This window comes from Antedon mediterranea, chromosome 2, assembly GCF_964355755.1.
Source record: "Antedon mediterranea chromosome 2, ecAntMedi1.1, whole genome shotgun sequence".
Lineage (NCBI taxonomy): Eukaryota > Metazoa > Echinodermata > Crinoidea > Comatulida > Antedonidae > Antedon > Antedon mediterranea.
Genome location: NC_092671.1, coordinates 37,096,548 through 37,114,643, shown reverse-complemented (window position 1 = coordinate 37,114,643; position 18,096 = coordinate 37,096,548). Strand labels below are relative to the sequence as shown.

The window sequence follows — 18,096 nt, the reverse complement described above, 5'->3', positions numbered from 1 at the left end:
TTTCCACATGATGAGACACGCGCGGGGTGTGAGAGAAGTTTTTAGTCTCCGCCCCCACACGGGTTAAATCAGTCTCAAAGTTTTGGATTAGTTGTCTCAGGTTTGTAACGATTTTGTATTCTGTTTTTATCTAAAAATCCACACCGTAACAAATCATCCTGACACACAATTAACATACATTTAGATTTATTCTACTAATCATTTTGTTCAATTATGCCTAATTTATAAAGCAAATACGGTTATTTATAAATCGTTAAATCGTTGTTTTGATTTAACATTCAATTTGCGCCACCAATCGACGGTTTTTTTTACCACATTATGACGCGTTGGCCGGAAATTCCCTTGTTAGTGGGGATTTTCCATTTTAAGAAGAGTTCCCAGTTTTCAAGACGTTTTGAGTCCATTATTCTGATTTACAAACATCTATAAGTTCTTGAAATTTGTCAAAAGAGACGCCAAACACAGGTATTTATTCAATGGTGTGATTTTTAAAATGTTTCAGCTATTAAAATTTACCAATTAAAGACACATAATAGGCTAGTAATAATAGACATGAAATTTGTTTAATGAATGATACTTTTTTATAAAACATTAGCTACATGAAAACTCTATCTTGTACATTTAGTACATATACAGTATATACACGTAGTGCTGTACAAAAAAAATCAATTGAATAAAATGACAAAACCTCCAAGCGCGCTACTCATTATTGGTTGAAATATATAATATGAAGACCTTTCATAGAATTAAAGTTTGAATGCTGTTTTAAATATATATATATATATATATATTTATATATTTATATATATATATAATTATTTCTGGCTGTTTACTTTATCGTTTTGATTTAGCTTTTCACTTTTTTTTTGTATCTCCATTGAGATACCCACAGCATTGTCATTTTTTTTCAGTAATTTGCCTTTGGATTTATATATATTTATTTCGAAACGGTGCATTTTTGTTGTGAATACTATTAGCATTTTGCAAAGCACGCTCGTTGAGCTTGTGCACTCTTTGTGTTCATAATCGGTGTACCATGTCCCGCATACCTGGCTCAGCCTATATATTGTGCCAGTTTTGCTGTACATTTCATTTCGAAACCTGAGCTGCACTGACGAGATCTAATAAGATCGAAACAGTACTGTCTGCAGATTGGATATATATAATATATATGTATACAGTAGTTCACCATGGTTTCTGCTGTGCCTTGTCCAAGTGTTATTTATACTATTTAACTACTCTGACCAAAAACAGAGTTTTTTTATAATTAAAATTTATTTTTTATATAAATGCTGAACCATTTGACAGATAATTTGGCTATTTTTTCCATGTATTTTTCAGAGTTTATTTTAAAAGCTTATATATCTCTTTATAGAATAAAAATGGCGTCTGTGGCCAAAATTTCAAAGAATGCTGTTGAAATGAGTCGTATCAAAACGGACTCTTTAAAATTTCGAGCAGAATCAGAAAAGCGAATGAAATCTGTAGATATTTTACGTAAACCCCAAAAAATTCAAATACCGCCACCGTCTAAACGACCAAAACTGACTTGTGAAGATTTCGTCCTTGATCCGCATCCAGAAGGAAGTGAATTAAAGATGTGTAACCTGTTTAGACATCCAAACTTCAACCATCGTGACTTCTTAGTCCTTCATGTTCATGTTGATCTTCCGGGACAAGAACTATTTGAATGTCTGTCAAATGGACTACTTGTAAGTTACCGCAACAAAAAAACCAGCCCTTCTCGGTACATGTTTTTCGGACACAGTTCTTCCCAACTTAGGAATCGAACGTGTTATATGTACAACGAGAAGCTAGGGAACCTCAATGATATCATCAACCTGTTTGGAGACTTCAGTAGCATCAATAATGTTGCTAAGCGGGCTGCACGCATTGGGTTGTTACTTTCCACCGCAAACGAAGTCCTCCGATTGAAAGATGCTGAAATCTCAAAGGAAGGCGATATTGAACGAGATGGGTATAACTTTACGGATGGATGCGGAACAATATCGATTGAATGCGCAATGAGGGTTGCAGAGTCAAAGGGTCTAACAGAGCTATACAAGAACCAGTACCCACCAGTACCCTCAGTCTTCCAAATTAGACTGAAAGGATGTAAAGGTGTATTGGTTGTGGATCCAAAACTCCAAAAAGGAATCAAGCTAAGGGACTCTTTGGTAAGTATACATTATACAGCAGTGATAATACAGCCTAATAGTATAGGTTTGAAACAAATAAATTCATGTCATTTGATTTGGTGGCATGCAATAGACACACTATTTAATGATCCACTCATAAAAATTCATTATTTGTATATTATATAAAACACCTAAATAAATTTCTGTCATTTGATTGTGTGTCACATGGTGTGCAATAGTACACACTATTTAACGATCCACTCGTATAGTGTAGTGCACATAATCATGAAAAATTGACTCTCTACTTGTATTGATGTACGCTATGGCATGGAATAGTACATACTATTTAATGACCCACTCATGAATATTCATTATTTGTATAATAATGTATAGTATAGTTTACATAATCATGAAAAATTGACTTTCTGCTTGTATTGATGTATGTATTTGTCTTACAGGAGAAATTTTCATGGAAGCTGGTTGAGCCACACATTCTTGGAGTGGTCGACGATGGTATCGCCAAACCATATGCGTATGGTAACCTCATAAAGCATTTTATCAGAATTCTTTCAGCTTTGGGCATTCCTGATAAAGCGTTCCTAAAGCTTCAGACAACATTCTTTGATGAACTGCAAAATCTGGAAAAAGACAAGTGGATAGCAGTAAAACATCTGTATATCAATGGGCGGAGTGACCTTGCAGAGAAGGTGATAGCAACAGAGGGAGGTGATTACTGCTCTAGTAGAGAAATCAGAGAGGTTTTGAAGAGCATTCGAAGAAAAGTATTTGATGACCGAAAAATCGGTGCTTCTGATAAGCTGGAACGAATCAAGAAATCTAAAGCTGAAGGCCTCAATATTCGAGCAGAGATGTCGCGTAACGTCTTTGGTGTATGCGACATCTCCGAGACCCTTGAGGAAGGAACAGTGTTTTTTCAACCGACTATACGTGGAAAATCACAGGTAATAAAGGGTAGAGTGTTTGTCGCAAAGAGCCCAAGTTATTATCCTGGCGATATTAGGATACTTAATTGTGTGGATAACAAACACATCAGACATCTTGTTGACTGTGTAGTCTTCCCAGTGAAAGGTAAGCACACGAACCATTACCAAGTAATTATATTTCGTTTAAAAGAGTGATGTTTTGTTACTGGTTACTCATATAAGTAGTACAGTATGTTTTATATTATGGTATAGTAGTATATGGCCGCATGTCACACAAATTCTAATTAGTTTGAATCCAAATTATGTTATAGGCAGCCGACCCCATTGCGATGAAATTGCTGGAAGTGACCTGGATGGAGATAAATACTTGATTTGTTGGGATCCAACTCTGGTTCCAAAAACGCACTGGCAACCAACATCATATCAAGGTACTGGTAACATACTTCTATAGATATTCACATTTGACATTCACAAATGTCTTCTCGGATAAAGACTATAAAACATAGGTCCTGTGCACTTAAAAGAACCTAGTACAGTACATCTTTCGAGATGAATAGGGGTTACCTCGTACATCGCGAAAGAGACACACACAGCCACTGATCATAACTGCGCCCTCTAGGAGACCAGTCTTTGACTAAAGAGGCTACCCAGTATAAATAGTAAAATAACAATAGCATAACAAGTCACGAAGTGAATCTATTAGTGAATATAATGAATGAAACGGTTTACTGATTTTGTTAAATGTTTGTCTTTTAAGGTTGTAAGGCAAAAACGCAAGCAAATATAACCACAACACATCTCATAGATTACTTTGCTAGATATGATGTCAGACTGGTGGCAAGATTCTCAAATCTACTTGAAAAATGGGCAGACATGGGTGGAATTGATTCACCAGAATGCATGGCCCTGGCTAACCTATTCAACCATGCAATTGATTCAGCAAAAACTGGTGAAAATGTTACTATTCCAAAATGCTTGTTAAAAGTTGGCCGTCCAAAAGAAAATGCATTTATTTGTCAAAAAATGGTGAGTAACGCGAAATTACTGAGTGGTGAAACGAAAGACAGTATCTCCAAAATTGAAAAGGAGATGATGGAAGAATATGGGGAGAACTCAGAAGAATATAAAACATTTAAAGAGGCCGCTTCACTTGTTTACAAAGCAGGTGATGAGGTAAGAACAGAACATTGTTACGAGGGCGATAGCAACATACTGCAACGACAACGAAGTGGAATCATACAGCTTCTGATGATACGATACAATCTAGAAATTTGTGAAAAATCTACTATACTGTCACATGATCTTATGAACGAGGACGAAAAAACAATTTCTTCTTTATTACGAAGCAACAACTGGCCGGCCGACAATTTTAAACTGTTTCGAATGATGTTTAAGTGGTGCTGTAGGAATGACAAAATGGATCTTCTTTCAGAGTTTTGTCAGTTGATCGACTTTAAAACGTTCACCAGATTGCAGCGAGATCTTGCAATGGTTGATTGTCCAGATAGCACAGACGTAATCAAAGCAAAACATTCAGGCCTCAATCACTCGTCTATATTGTCTCAAGAAGATATTGCTACTCTTGACTCCGAAATATCCCCTACTAAATGGTCTTTGATGTACACTATGGCGGACCATACTCAAGAATCATTTTCTTGGGAAGAAATAATAAGCAAAGTTGCTGAAGATCTTCCAAAATTACTGATCTGCAAGTTTGACCTCGGTGGAATATGGATAATAACTATTCTTATACCCGGAGCACTTGAACTATCGCAAATGTCTAATGATGCAACGACATCTCCTGGTTTGAGGGCGTTTGTTTCCATCCACGGTTTCAAATCAGAGAACTGCATAGTTGATAAAGGCCAATTTATCCAAGCAGTGCTTGTACGCCGTAGCAGGCTGCAAATCTATCCAGCTGATCAATCTACAGGAAACACGTTCATTAACATCATGGAAGAAAATGGACATACAGTAATGAGCGTCGCCCTCCAGAATTTCTCCACTGGGTTTAAGAGTAGACATCGTAATGCGTATCTAAGACGGGAACCTGTAATGTCTTGTGAATTATTTTTAGGGTATACAGACATTAGAATGTTACCGACATATTACATAGCAGATACAGATCCTCCGGATGTAGAACCAGTTCTAAATGATTCTGAAGTTCCAGAATTTGAGTACAATGAAGATGATTTTCCAGTGGTTTCTCATTCACAACATACTGAACACAAAAAGACCTGGTTTGACGAGGTTGATAAGAAGTTTGATGAATTGAAGGTTTTTGCAGACAATGAAACTTTACTGGATTCTCAACTACAGGAATTTTTTGCAATGGCTGAGGGAGACTCTGAGGTGGGTTGTTAAAAAACTACAGAGAGTTTGTGAAAATTGGGAGGGGGAGACAAAGTTTAGCTATCTGGGTCGGATCCAGACATTTTTGAGAGGGGGGGGGGGGGGGGTCCGCCTATAGACCTACAAATGTATACAACAACTGCACAGTTAGTTTAATTTGTTACTGAACTGTGTTCTTTTCAGAATGGTGCTTACATAGCAAGTTATACAGAAATACTTTTTTCGAAAACAAATGCCAAACTGAGCAATGACTACACTGATGACCCGTATTACAAGTTACTTTGCTTTCTTGCAATGGAACGCAATTTTGCTGTACCAAAGACATCAAGGTTACTGCTGTGCACATTCTTACATTCTTTGTTGGCAATATTTATTCCATGGAGAAATAAGTACAGATGTATATGGAGATTGCTCTATATCCTATAATCATTAAAACTAAAAAAATCTAGAAAGGTCATGTGCCAATTTGACCTTTAAGGTGGTGCAAATTACATCACACTTAAATTTGGCAAACTTTTACACTTTTTATGATACAAACACCACATTTATTAAGCTCTGTCTACCCTACACTATCAAACTTTATGTGACAAAAAATGATGTCATATCACTACCATATTTGGGCATATCACTACATATTTTAGCACTTCACACCTTTTTTGTCAAACTAGTTTGATAGTGTAGGCAATTTGTAGAACACCTACAATTTTAAAAATACAAGTCCTGAAATATTATTATTTAATAATATTATGATTTCCAGGTTTTTGGAAAGCATGGAGAGAAAATGTACATTTTTTCGAGTAGCCACATATGTAAATTTCCTAAAGCTATTGATCTATGGGAATGCAGTGGAAACACATTCTGTGGATCTTCTCAAACAATTTGAGATTGGTAGGTATAAAGAGCTAATGTAATGATAATTATCACGATGCAGTCAACTCTCCCAAAAAGCCGACACCTTTAGGCTGGCCAAATATGTCTGGTTTTCTGGAAAGTCTGGTATTCAGAACGTGTTTTTAATGGTAAAAAGGAATTTGGGACCTTTGGGAGATTTTCCGGTTTTGGGGGAGTTGACTGTATCTGGCCCAATATTAATATTAACAGCAGTTTGTTACTAAAATATTGTACTGTAGAAATAGATAAAATAATTTAAAAAGTTTTTGATATAAAAGTAAATTTGTTTTCAGGTTTATTTCCGTTGGATCCAACTGATTTCAAAACGGAAGGTGCCAAGACATACTTTCTTAGATGGACCAGTCTTTTGACAATAGAAGTCTTAGAGGAAGCCAAGGTGTTTAAGAAGACTGCCATCAACACAGACAATTTCTCAAAAGCACATGCCTTCCCAGAAAGCAAGCTGGCAAGATGGTTGAACATTCAGGCTCCACGTCAGACGTTTTTGCCTCAAGATGGCATGGCACTTACTCCATCTCATCAAATGGATGAAAACCTGCTGTTTCAACCAAAATACTTTGCTGAATGCGTGCAATCAAAAAGAACAGGTAGGTATCCTGTGACATAATATCTTGCATGTATTTCTATTATGATTTTGTGACTTTGGTATTTTAGTAGGTCTACGTACATGTTGCTGTATAAGTAAATTAATGATTTTTGTCTCAAATGTATGCATATGAAAGTCCCAGTGGTCTAATAGTAGGAAGTCTGCAAGCAGAACATTCTGGGTTCAATTCTCGGTTGGGTCAGATTTTTCTCATTCTCAAAGAATTTTTTTTTTTTTTTATTCGTTTTTTTATCCTCACAGATTTCCTCACCTTAACATTTAAAAAAGTAATTAATTTCCATTATATCACCAGGTGGTTTAGAGTTCTTTTATGCCTTTGAGTGAGTTTATATTTAATAATTATGTTTTCTGTTCTTTAAAGGTCTTATGATTCAGGTTAATCTCATCTGTAAAGTTGGCTCGTCGCCAGATGAGTTGACCGCTCAAGATGTCCCACGCAACAGCTACTGGCGTGTTGACAGATTTGCCAGCCTTGTCTCATATAGACGCATGATAGATGCTCTGAAAAATATATGTGCTCTTTCAAGTGATACCGTTAAGGAAACCTGTCCAATCGCATCAGAAATCTCACCAGAATTTCATCATTCAGACGTAAATGCAGACAATGCAAAACAACCAGAACATGAAAGAGAAGTTCCAGATAATTCTAACACTTTAGAACAATCAGCTGTTTCTGGAGCTGCCTCGTCTACACGTCGTAAACCAGCAAAAAGGGGTGAGGCAAGAGTCCTGAATGAAAGCCAAATGGAAGCAGTCGATGCTGCAATGAATGATGGGATAACTATCATCCAAGGTCCACCTGGAACTGGAAAGACATTTACTGCCACTGAGATTATCAAGAGATGGGTGGACACCTGGGATTCTAAACCGATTCTAGCATGTGCGGAAACAAACGAGGGCGTAAATAACTTGATTATGAAAGTGTTAACACTTGGTTTCATATCTCCAGATGATATGGTTCGAATTGGAAACGTTAGTAAAGTGACTGACGATATGAAACGCATAACTCTTGAGGCAAAGTACTCGGCTGGAGGACACAAGATGCATGCTATGCAGATGGACTTTGCTGTTGCAAAAGATATTATACATCGGGCTAAGGTACTGTAAAGCTCTCTCAACTATCAAACTAGTTTGATAAAAAACAAGAAGTATGTGCCCAAATATGGTAGTGATATGTTTAAATATGGTAGTGATATGACATCATCATGTCCATATATGGGCACATTATTTTGTCACATCAAGTTTGATAGTGTAGACAGAGCTTAAATACTAACTATTCATTGTGGATCTTTTAGCTTATAAGTTGATTTAACCATTCAATAGATCAAATATCTGTTTCAATTTCGTAGATCGTTTTCACTACCTGTATTGGGGCGGGTGTAGGCTATATGACAGACCAACATTTCCCACATGTTCTGATGGACGAGGCGTCACAAGCTACAGAACCAGCAGCCATAGTGCCGCTGCAATATGGCTGCATACGATTATGTCTTGTTGGAGATGACAAACAACTACCTCCACTGGTGAAGAGCTCTAATGCAGACAATCTCAAAATGTCTATATTTGAAAGGTAAATATTTGAAATGTTCTCATATGAAATTCTAATGTCTTCTAATCATGTAAACGACATAGAAAATGATTAAGCTCTGTCTACACTATCAAACTTAACTAGTTTGACAAAAAAGTGTGATGTGCCCAAATACTGTATGATAGTGATACTGTATGCCCATTATGTGTAGTGATATGACATCATCATGTCCATATATGGCTACATCATATATTTTTGTCACATAAAATTTGATAGTGTAGACAGAGTTTAGAATTCTTTTATTGATTTGAACAAAAAATAATACATTTTATTTATTGCATAAAGGTTAAGAAGGAGCTTCCCAACACATCTTCTGAACACCCAGTACAGAATGCATCCAAAGCTCGCAGAGTTCCCATCTCTGAAATTTTATGATAGCAAACTACTGAACGGAGTAGAGGCAAAAAGAAGACCTCTTCCGTCTGGATTTCCTTATCACGAAAAAGGCCAGCCTATAATCTTCTTAGATATTAAGGTAATATAATTCAAAAGCTATTAGTACAAAGAACTCTCTTGTAACAAAAGCAAAGAACAACTATTTTGATTTCATTGTATCATACTCTGTTCATACTTGCTTTTAAGTAGTATTGTGATTGTCAATGTCTACTAAATGTCTAAAAAACTTGAAAAATGAAATACATCGTCTTTATGTTCTTGTACTACCGTATATCCTCTGCTATAATTCCACTTAACACGAAATTGGGCCGATCAGCGAGACTGTACCAGGGAAAGCCTGGTTCAGAAAAAAAAAATTATTGTTTACCATTTCTTGTAAAAACTCATCTAAACTGGCTAGAGAGAGGCCTACATCTAGATCAAAGGTTAATACTGGGACCGACTCTACCTGGGGATATGCCTGTTTGTGAAATCAGACATAAAGTATAAGGTGGGATTAGAACCCGAAGTGGGATTATACTCGAGGATATATACGATACTTACTTTTTGTGTAGTCTTCTATACACTTTAGCATGTTTTACTTTCAATTGTAGAGTAAAGAAATGACGACAGGTTCTTCTAAGTCTAATATTGATGAAGCCAACCGCATCAAGACACTTGTTGCTGGATTGTTAAACGCAAAACAGATCAAGGAAAGTGAAATAGGGATCATATCACCATATACAGCTCAGGTACAAAATAATACATATCACAATGTGATAGAAAAATATATGCTGTACTTACATAATGTAGTATAACTTGCATTCGAATTGAACACAACATGCGTATATGCTATTAATTTAAATTTCTCAACCAGTTGACCTTTGACTTGTGTAAACTTTGACCTGAAACATAAACAGAACACAAATGTATCCAATAGATTGCTTTGATCTATCTAATGTAAGTTTTCATACCTGGTACGTAGGTTAATTTAATCAAGAAAACACTCAAACAGAAAATTGACGTCCGCACTGTGGATGGTTTTCAAGGACAGGAAAGAGAAGTGATCATATTTTCTGCTGTTCGGTCGAATAAAGATCAATTTATTGGTTAGTACATTTTAACTATTCAACAATGGATATAAGAAAACTATGATGCATGAATATAAAAAAAAAGAATATATGGTTATAATTTTATCATTATTACTGAACACTTTTATACAAAAATTAAATTAATTTATTGTTTTAACAAAGTAATACTCACAAAAAAACCATTTACCTGGTAATGTTGTAGGATTCCTGGACGATGAACGACGTTTTAATGTGTTGTTAACGCGGGCACGACGAGGTTTAATCATAGTTGGAAATGCAAGTACATTGAGGAGTAGTGCCCTGTGGAGCCATTGGATTAATTGGGTCAAAGAAATGAATGCAATGGTGTCGGAAGCAGATATGGAGTCTACAACCAAATCTGGAAGGGGTGAAGAGGCTGGCGAATCACAAAATATCAGGACAGAGAAACAGGGGGATACAAGAGATAGTTTTGAGCATGGTAGGAGAAAAAGGGGTCGAGGTGGTAGCAGTCGGGGTGGTAGAAGTAGGGGTAATAGCAATCGGAGTGGTAGCAGTCAGGGAGGTTACAGGCAAGGTGGTAGCAATCAGGGTGGTGGCAGTTGGGGTGGTGGCAGTCGGGGTGGTGGCTACAGTCAGGGTGGTGGCAGCAGAGGTGGTCGCAATTAGGGTGGTGGCAGCAGAGGTGGTCGCAATTAGGGTGGTGGCAGCAGAGGTGGCCGCATTCCAATTATGGTGGTGGCAGTCAGTACTATAATTGGGGTGGTAACCGCAACCATTGTAGAAGTGATCGTTTGGGTGGTGTAAAATACTAGTTAATGAATGCTTATTATTATCAATTAAAAGACAAATCAATAAATTCTTTAAATTAATACAAGGTATCTCATTAAAAACTAATTAACACGTCAACATAATTTATTTAAATATTCTAAACATAATACTAGATAACAAAGTAACAGTAATTTTTCAAATTCAAGGCAAAACTAATCAAATACTGCAACTTACAGTAACATTGTATCCTTTTAGAATGTATAATTCTTTAACAGAATGTACGCCAAATGGCAAAAAAGAACACATGTAAATTTAATTAGCATGTACTAATAAAAACATTTCTTAATTATAGATTTTAACAATATTGAGTTTATCATAAAATAATTAAATTTAATTAGCATGTACTAATAAAAACATTTCTTAATTATAGATTTTAACAATATTGAGTTTATCATAAAATAATTAAATTTAATTAGCATGTACTAATAAAAACATTTCTTAATTATAGATTTTAACAATATTGAGTTTATCATAAAATAATTATATTTAATTAGCATGTACTAATAAAAACCTTTCTTAATTATAGATTTTAACAATATTGAGTTTATCATAAACTAATCAAATTTAATTTTAACTACAAAAATTATACATAGCTAATAAATTACTATTTAAAAAGATTAAAATAGGCCTATAATAAAATACTGATACTGCTTTAATTTGCAAAGTTCTTTAAAAAATGTCTTTATATTAATATATTAATAATTATATATTAATATCTATACATATATGTATTGTAAAATAGATATAAATAAAATATTTTGAATACTGTTTGTTTGTTGTATGTAAGAACAATACATACTCTACTGTAGTTGCTAAATAAAAATATATATATGTATATATAATTTGAGTCTGGTCCTGACTAATGTTTTTATTTATTATGAACAAATACAAATTTATCTTCTGCACATTCTGTGTCTCATTTTTTCTCTCGTATATGAAATTCTATCGGACTCCAGTACGGTGGTATTTTCTAATATGGCCATTAAGTATATGAGGACGCGGAAATGACATTCTGCAATCACTACACTTATATCCATGTGGCATGTGCGTCCACACATGTCCAACTAAGTGACCCTTTTTTTTAAATCGCTTCGGGCAAATAGAACATGCGTACGGTCGATTTGGCAAGTGTTCCAAGACACGTGCCTTGTGAACAGTGAACATGTGAATCTTAAGTTGAACGCGATCAGTGAATGTTTCCGTGCATAACGTACATTGTTGTGCGATACTGGTTAAATTCTTGTCTTTATCTACTGGTGACGGTAAGCAATCAAATAATGATTTTAAAGCTTTGTCTTTCTTTAGATGAATTGGTTTACTGCAGGAAGCAATGTGAACTCTAAAAGTTTCCTGTTTTGCGAAACCAAAATTACACACCTTGCAAACAACAGGTTTATCAATAACTTGTCTATTTCCAAGTCGGATTACATTTTCTTTGGAACGGAATTGACGAAACGTTGACAATCTGCTCTTACGTATAAATATCGGTGGTCTCTTTTTTCCTATTCTTGAAAGAGGACTGTTATCACAGGTTTTTAGCACAATGGGAGTTGTAAGCGACTTTAACTGTTTTAATCTAACAAACGGCTGCATACTGCGTATGTCTAATATTGCACCTTTGTTATCGACGCATCGAATAGGTTCTCCGCCTTTTGAATTCCAACGTAATTTTAAAGTCACCTTTCTGTTATAGTTTCTCCTAGCCTCATTTTCAATGAAGAATTCCCAAGTGCATTGAGTGAAGGTATTCTTAATTGGTGCAAAATCTGACCAATTATTATCAATGTCATTTTTTATGTGGTCAACATCGGACATTGTTGTTGAATCTGGAATATTCTTTCCACTGTCAACTTGGGTTTTCTCATCCTGTGACTTAAGATGTCTCAACTTTTTAAGGATCATTTCAACGGTAATCCTTTTAATGTCTGAATACTCAACTTCATTTGGTTTTAAATCATTAATTTCTTTATTTAATGGAACTGACCTCTCTAAATGACAATCTGGTATTGGAAGACATGACATAGCATCAGGTAGTAGCACATTATTCAAAGAATCTGTCAAAAGATCAACTGGAGAATTGGAGATGTCAGTTGCAGATTGCAAATCTTTGGAAGTCAATGGTTTAGGTAAATGAGAATTTGAAGAAAATTCTGAATTTGACTGCAAATGACTTCCTTCTATCCCTGCTAGAAGAGATTCTGAAGGAACTGCAAGAAGAGACTCTGAAGGAACTGTAAGAAGAGATTCTGAAGGAACTGCTAGAAGAGATTCTGAAGGAACTGCAAGAAGAGATTCTGAAGGAACTGCTACAAGAGAGTCTGCAGGAACTGCTACAAGAGATTTTGAAGGAACTGCTACAAGAGAGTCTGCAGGAAATACTGAAAGACCACTGTTGGTAGAACATATTAAGTGAGTAGAAAATTCTGCACTTGTGTTTGATGGACAGGAAGCGCCAGGAGAGTCTTGGTGAATGGGACTTGAACGATCATCAGACAAAAGAATTGTTTCTTACTAAATCTTGTAAAGAGACTTCTTCTGACACATCAGACTCATTATCAGAGAAATCCATACAGTTTGTTGTAGTAAATGGGTATCCACGTGTCACAACAGACGAATTACTGACTTCAGAACTGTTCTCTTTGGAATTTTTTGACAGTGGTAACTTACAGTTATTATCAGGTGATATGTTTATCAGTTGGGTAGTTTTTTTATCAACAAATTTAGAGTAATTGTTCTCACGTCTTAAACAACCATGTTCCGCTGTATTGCATGTTTCTGAATGAAAATCAATCGGCATTTCCTCTTTAAACTCTATCGATGTGTTTTGATTAGTTTCACAACATTTTTCATTGCTGTTTTTGTACCATTGTTGAGGTACTTGCTGCAGCTCTTCTGTGTGGACATTTTGTTCCACAGAATTTACAGATTTTGCTATGACTTCACAAGTGGATACAAGATTTTGTTTTACCTGAGCACCATGTTCAATTGTATTTATTCCAACCTTTGGTTTTTGTCTTTCTTTTGAAATTTTTCTATCCTGACTTTGTTTCAGCTTATTGACAAAATGAGTAACATCAAGTATACCTATAAATAATCAAATAATAATAATAAATTAATAATTCAAGATGTTTTGTTCCAAAAAACATGAAAAATGAAGATTAATAAAATCAGGCTTTGAATAGGCCATTTTGCAGTTTTAATAAGTTATTGACTTCTTTTTAAAGAAAACAAAAAAAAATCAGTATTTCACTTATAAAAAGACAAAAGAAACAGTTAATTGTAACCAAAAATTATTGTCTGACAGACAATTTAAGTACCGTACTGACGCGGGTATAAGCCCATACTCGGGTATAAGCCCACCCCCGACTTTTGACTAATTTTCATGAAAAATGAGGCACTCGGGTATAAGCCCACCCATTAATTCGAAGATCTACAGTGTGTGTCGTAATACATTATTTTGTATTTGGCGACGTCCATACACAGAATACACCTACCTTTGATCATAACCAAGCTAGGCTAATATACGCTAGGCCATATGAGGCCTAGCGGTCCTGTTTTGTTTACACTCCATCGCGGTCGAAGATCGCTTCACACACGACGCTACATTTACAAGTCGCCAAAACGGAAAACCACTATTTGGTATCGGCTGCCATAAACAAGCTTATTAAATTTCTTTGGTACATTTCTATTTAACGAACATTGTATACTTGCTTTTCTGCTTGATAAATTCTTGTTAAATTGATGTTTAAAATAAGATATTATACGATAAATTACACGAACTATAAGCTTAAAATTTTCCGACACTCTACACCTCGTGTATTTAGAGGCAACGTCGTACACGTGAGGGCGCTCGTTCGCATGGTGGAATACACAGTGTACATGTGCTGTTTTTGACGATCTGCATTTTTGGATCCTTGGGTATAAGCCCACCCCCCAAACTTGACGTGATTTCATGTTCGAGGGGGGTGGGCTTATACCCGCGTCAGTACGGTATTTGTTTGCTTTGAATTACATTTTTTTTCAGGTAAATAATGCCCAATGAAGGTTAAATTCAGACTTAATTTTAGAATTTAAGCCTGAGGGCCAAATTGTTACCTCTACCATGTCTATCATAATGATGATGGTTTGGTGTTTGGATGCTCCCACTTAAGGGCAGGGTTCATGGAATGTACCACTATCTGATAGGGGTGTTTAATAAAATATTATATACAGTACAGTATTTGAGTTGTAGCTCTCTTCCCAGAGAGAATAGGCCAACGTTGGTTTATTGAAAATAGACTATAATCATTTATAATATACCAATAATTTATTTCATTATATTAATAGCAATATTTATAAATTTATCATTTATTTTGTGACCAATTATAACTTAGTTACTTACTACTGTGGCTTTGAATTTCTTGCCTACAGGTATGGCATCCACATATCACCATTTGCATCCTCCAATAAATGGTCTGTGAACAGATAACATTAGTTTAAATGCAATCAATCAGCAATATTTCAGCAATAGGTTTATACTCTTTCTTCCTTGTTGTAATCATAATTAAAATGTTCTCAATAACTTTGACTTGAAAAAAAGATGCATTGTTCCCCACTTTTTGTCAAAGTGGACTATAATATATAACTAACTAGAAAGCCACTCAGAGAGTGCATACCTACGACCTCCGTCTACTGTAACATTCTCCTACATAAGATTTCTCCGGTAAAAATACATATATATATATTTGTGCGTGTCTTAATGCTGTTTGTGATTGAGGCTAATTTCACTACAAGCATGTGTATGCGAGTTTGGTGTAATGGATATGTAACAAGCCTTTTAATTAACAATAGCTTCAGTTGACTAACAATAGAACAGCAACGCAAAAATCAAACGAGTAAATTTGAAAAGAAATAGGTTTACTACTCGCATAAAAAAACGTGCACATTAAATCAAATTATGTTTTAAAATTACAAATCACAAATTATAACTCTTGCCTCTTGTACAAAAATGAAGTTTTTTGGACAAGTAGTTCTCGAGAAAATGCAATTTCAGTTTACTTGTTACTTTAAGACTGCTCGCCAGCTTTTGAAAAATTCTGTCCTATCTTTTAACACTAGCAGGTCTGAAAAGTATACTCAAAAAGTGGTCCAGAATTGGGACCATGGTCCCAAATAGTCCCAAAATTTAATGGAATGGTCCTTGACCACATATCTATCTGTATATTCATTTTGGTAAAGATCGTGTAATTACTTTTTGAGTAATTCTGCTAACAAACAAACAAACACACGCTACCGACTACATACAGTACCTCCTTGGCGGAGGTAAACTAACTATAATATGTGACATTAAAACATTTAATACATCTTTAAAGGTCTTTCACACCTATTCTGGCTTGGTTCTGGTCCGGCGCTGGCATATCAAATCGAACAGCAATGTTTTGTTTCTATGATGATCCACAGGGCTATGCACCAATCGATGTAATGGGCAAACAAAACATCGACGTTTGATTTGGTTTGACAAAGTTGGACTGGAACCGTGTCGGAACATGTGTGAAATTTTGAATTTTGCTTTGTGTAAATAAATGAATGAATGAATGAAAAGACCTTTTAAACATATCATATATCAAGAACCCAAAGAATAGAAATGTCCTTTTTATATTACCGTACTGACGCAGGTATAAGCCCACCCCTCGAACATGAAATCACGTCAAGTTTGGGGGGTGGGCTTATACCCGAGGATCCAAAAATGCAGATCGTCAAAAACAGCACATGTACACTGTGTATTCTACCATGCGAGCGAGCGCCCTCACGTGTACGACGTTGCCTCTAAATACACGAGGTGTAGAGTGTCGGAAAATTAAGCTTATAGTTTGTGTAATTTATCGTAGAATATCTCATTTTAAACATCAATTGAACAAGAATTTATCAAGCAGAAAAACAAGTATACAATGTTCGTTAAATAGAAATGTACCAAAGAAATTTAATAAGCTTGTTTATGGCAGCCGATACCAAATAGTGGTTTTCCGTTTTGGCGACTTGTAGCGTCGTGTGTGAAGCGATCTTCGACCGCGATGGAGTGTAAACAAAACAGGACCGCTAGGCCTCATATGGCCTAGCGTATGTTAGCTTAGCTTTGTTATGATCAAAGGTAGGTGTATTCGGTGTATGGACGTCGCCAAATACAAATAATGTATTACGACACACACTGTAGATCTTCGAATTAATGGGTGGGCTTATACCCGAGTGCCTCATTTTTCATGAAAATTAGTCAAAAGTCGGGGGTGGGCTTATACCCGAGTATGGGCTTATACCCGCGTCAGTACGGTAATTAAATGCGTTCTTACTAAATCCTGTTCATACTCTTTATAGTAGACTTCCTTCTCTTCATTTTTCATTTCATTCCATACTTGCATTACTCTTTCCTTTTCTTCCTGCATACTTCCGGCATTAGTGGGATCCGTTGCATTCCATTCCAGGAGAAAGAATCGAACACAAGGTTCCTCCGGGGGGATTAAAGGCCACGACGGGATGTATGGTGCTGACTGTGGAAACAATAGTTACATAATAATATCTATATTTAATTGTTAATTTCTGGAATCCAATTAGGTAAATTGTAAATAACAATTCTAGAAACATAACTTACTTTTCTTGGAGTTGTTAAAGCCATTTTTGCAACTTCCATTCAATATCACACATACCACAATCCACAAATTCATACCAACATTTTAAAACTGTAAAACAAGAATTTTTATCTGTATTTTAGACTTAAATTAAATTATTCTAATTTTAGTAACTTTATATAAATAATTGGAAATAAGTTAGTCCTAATATATATTACTTTCACTCATCATAGCCAGTCCTTTGTTCGGGTTTTGTTCAATATGCCTAGCCCTGTTACGTGTGTTAGTTGCCCAGGGCCAAAACTAGGTTGGCAGACCTACTATCTACTAGTACTAGGCCTAAAATACATCTCCCTGGCCTAGCCTAGCCTAAGGCTAGGCCTAGCTAGGTTGTTAAAGTTAATGGAAAAAACAGACACCCAAGTTAATGAATTCGACCTCCTCTCTCTAAACAATTTCGGTCAGATGATAGCAAAGCCAAGCGTTTATCTGTTACTGTACAAACAAAAATAATTAATTGTATGCCTTGTAGTGCTTAAGTTGTATTAATATTTACCGTTTTTAATAATTTAAAAAACATACAATGCTGATTTTTTACGGCGCATAATGTTCACACTCTCTACAAGCACATATTCTAGGTTAGCACACACACTCTGCTGTCACGTTGTTACGGTTGACCA

General features: G+C 35.6%; 3 protein-coding genes across 3 annotated transcripts; 2 read left to right on the top strand and 1 right to left on the bottom strand.

The window, feature by feature from the left end:
- The first annotated feature begins 1,382 nt into the window (after positions 1–1,382).
- On the top strand, positions 1,383–8,527 carry LOC140039434 (uncharacterized). The gene is made up of 9 exons (XM_072085035.1): positions 1,383–2,177; positions 2,597–3,227; positions 3,394–3,510; positions 3,840–5,434; positions 5,618–5,763; positions 6,192–6,322; positions 6,619–6,933; positions 7,315–8,051; positions 8,303–8,527. Exons 1-9 carry the CDS (start codon positions 1,383–1,385, stop codon positions 8,525–8,527), a joined length of 4,692 nt encoding a protein of 1,563 aa, XP_071941136.1.
- A 301-nt stretch (positions 8,528–8,828) lies between these two features.
- On the top strand, positions 8,829–11,054 carry LOC140039885 (regulator of nonsense transcripts 1 homolog). Its single transcript, XM_072085470.1, has 4 exons — positions 8,829–9,016; positions 9,531–9,668; positions 9,902–10,025; positions 10,210–11,054. The coding sequence occupies exons 1-4, from the start codon at positions 8,873–8,875 to the stop codon at positions 10,653–10,655; spliced, it is 852 nt and encodes a 283-aa protein (XP_071941571.1). The 5' UTR covers positions 8,829–8,872; the 3' UTR covers positions 10,656–11,054.
- A 2,251-nt stretch (positions 11,055–13,305) lies between these two features.
- Positions 13,306–18,051, bottom strand: LOC140039884 (uncharacterized). The gene is made up of 5 exons (XM_072085469.1): positions 17,973–18,051; positions 17,440–17,527; positions 17,141–17,338; positions 15,199–15,271; positions 13,306–13,901 (listed from the first exon to the last, which is right to left on the bottom strand). The coding sequence occupies exons 2-5, from the start codon at positions 17,476–17,478 to the stop codon at positions 13,306–13,308; spliced, it is 906 nt and encodes a 301-aa protein (XP_071941570.1). The 5' UTR covers positions 17,479–17,527; positions 17,973–18,051.
- Positions 18,052–18,096: the final 45 nt, after the last annotated feature.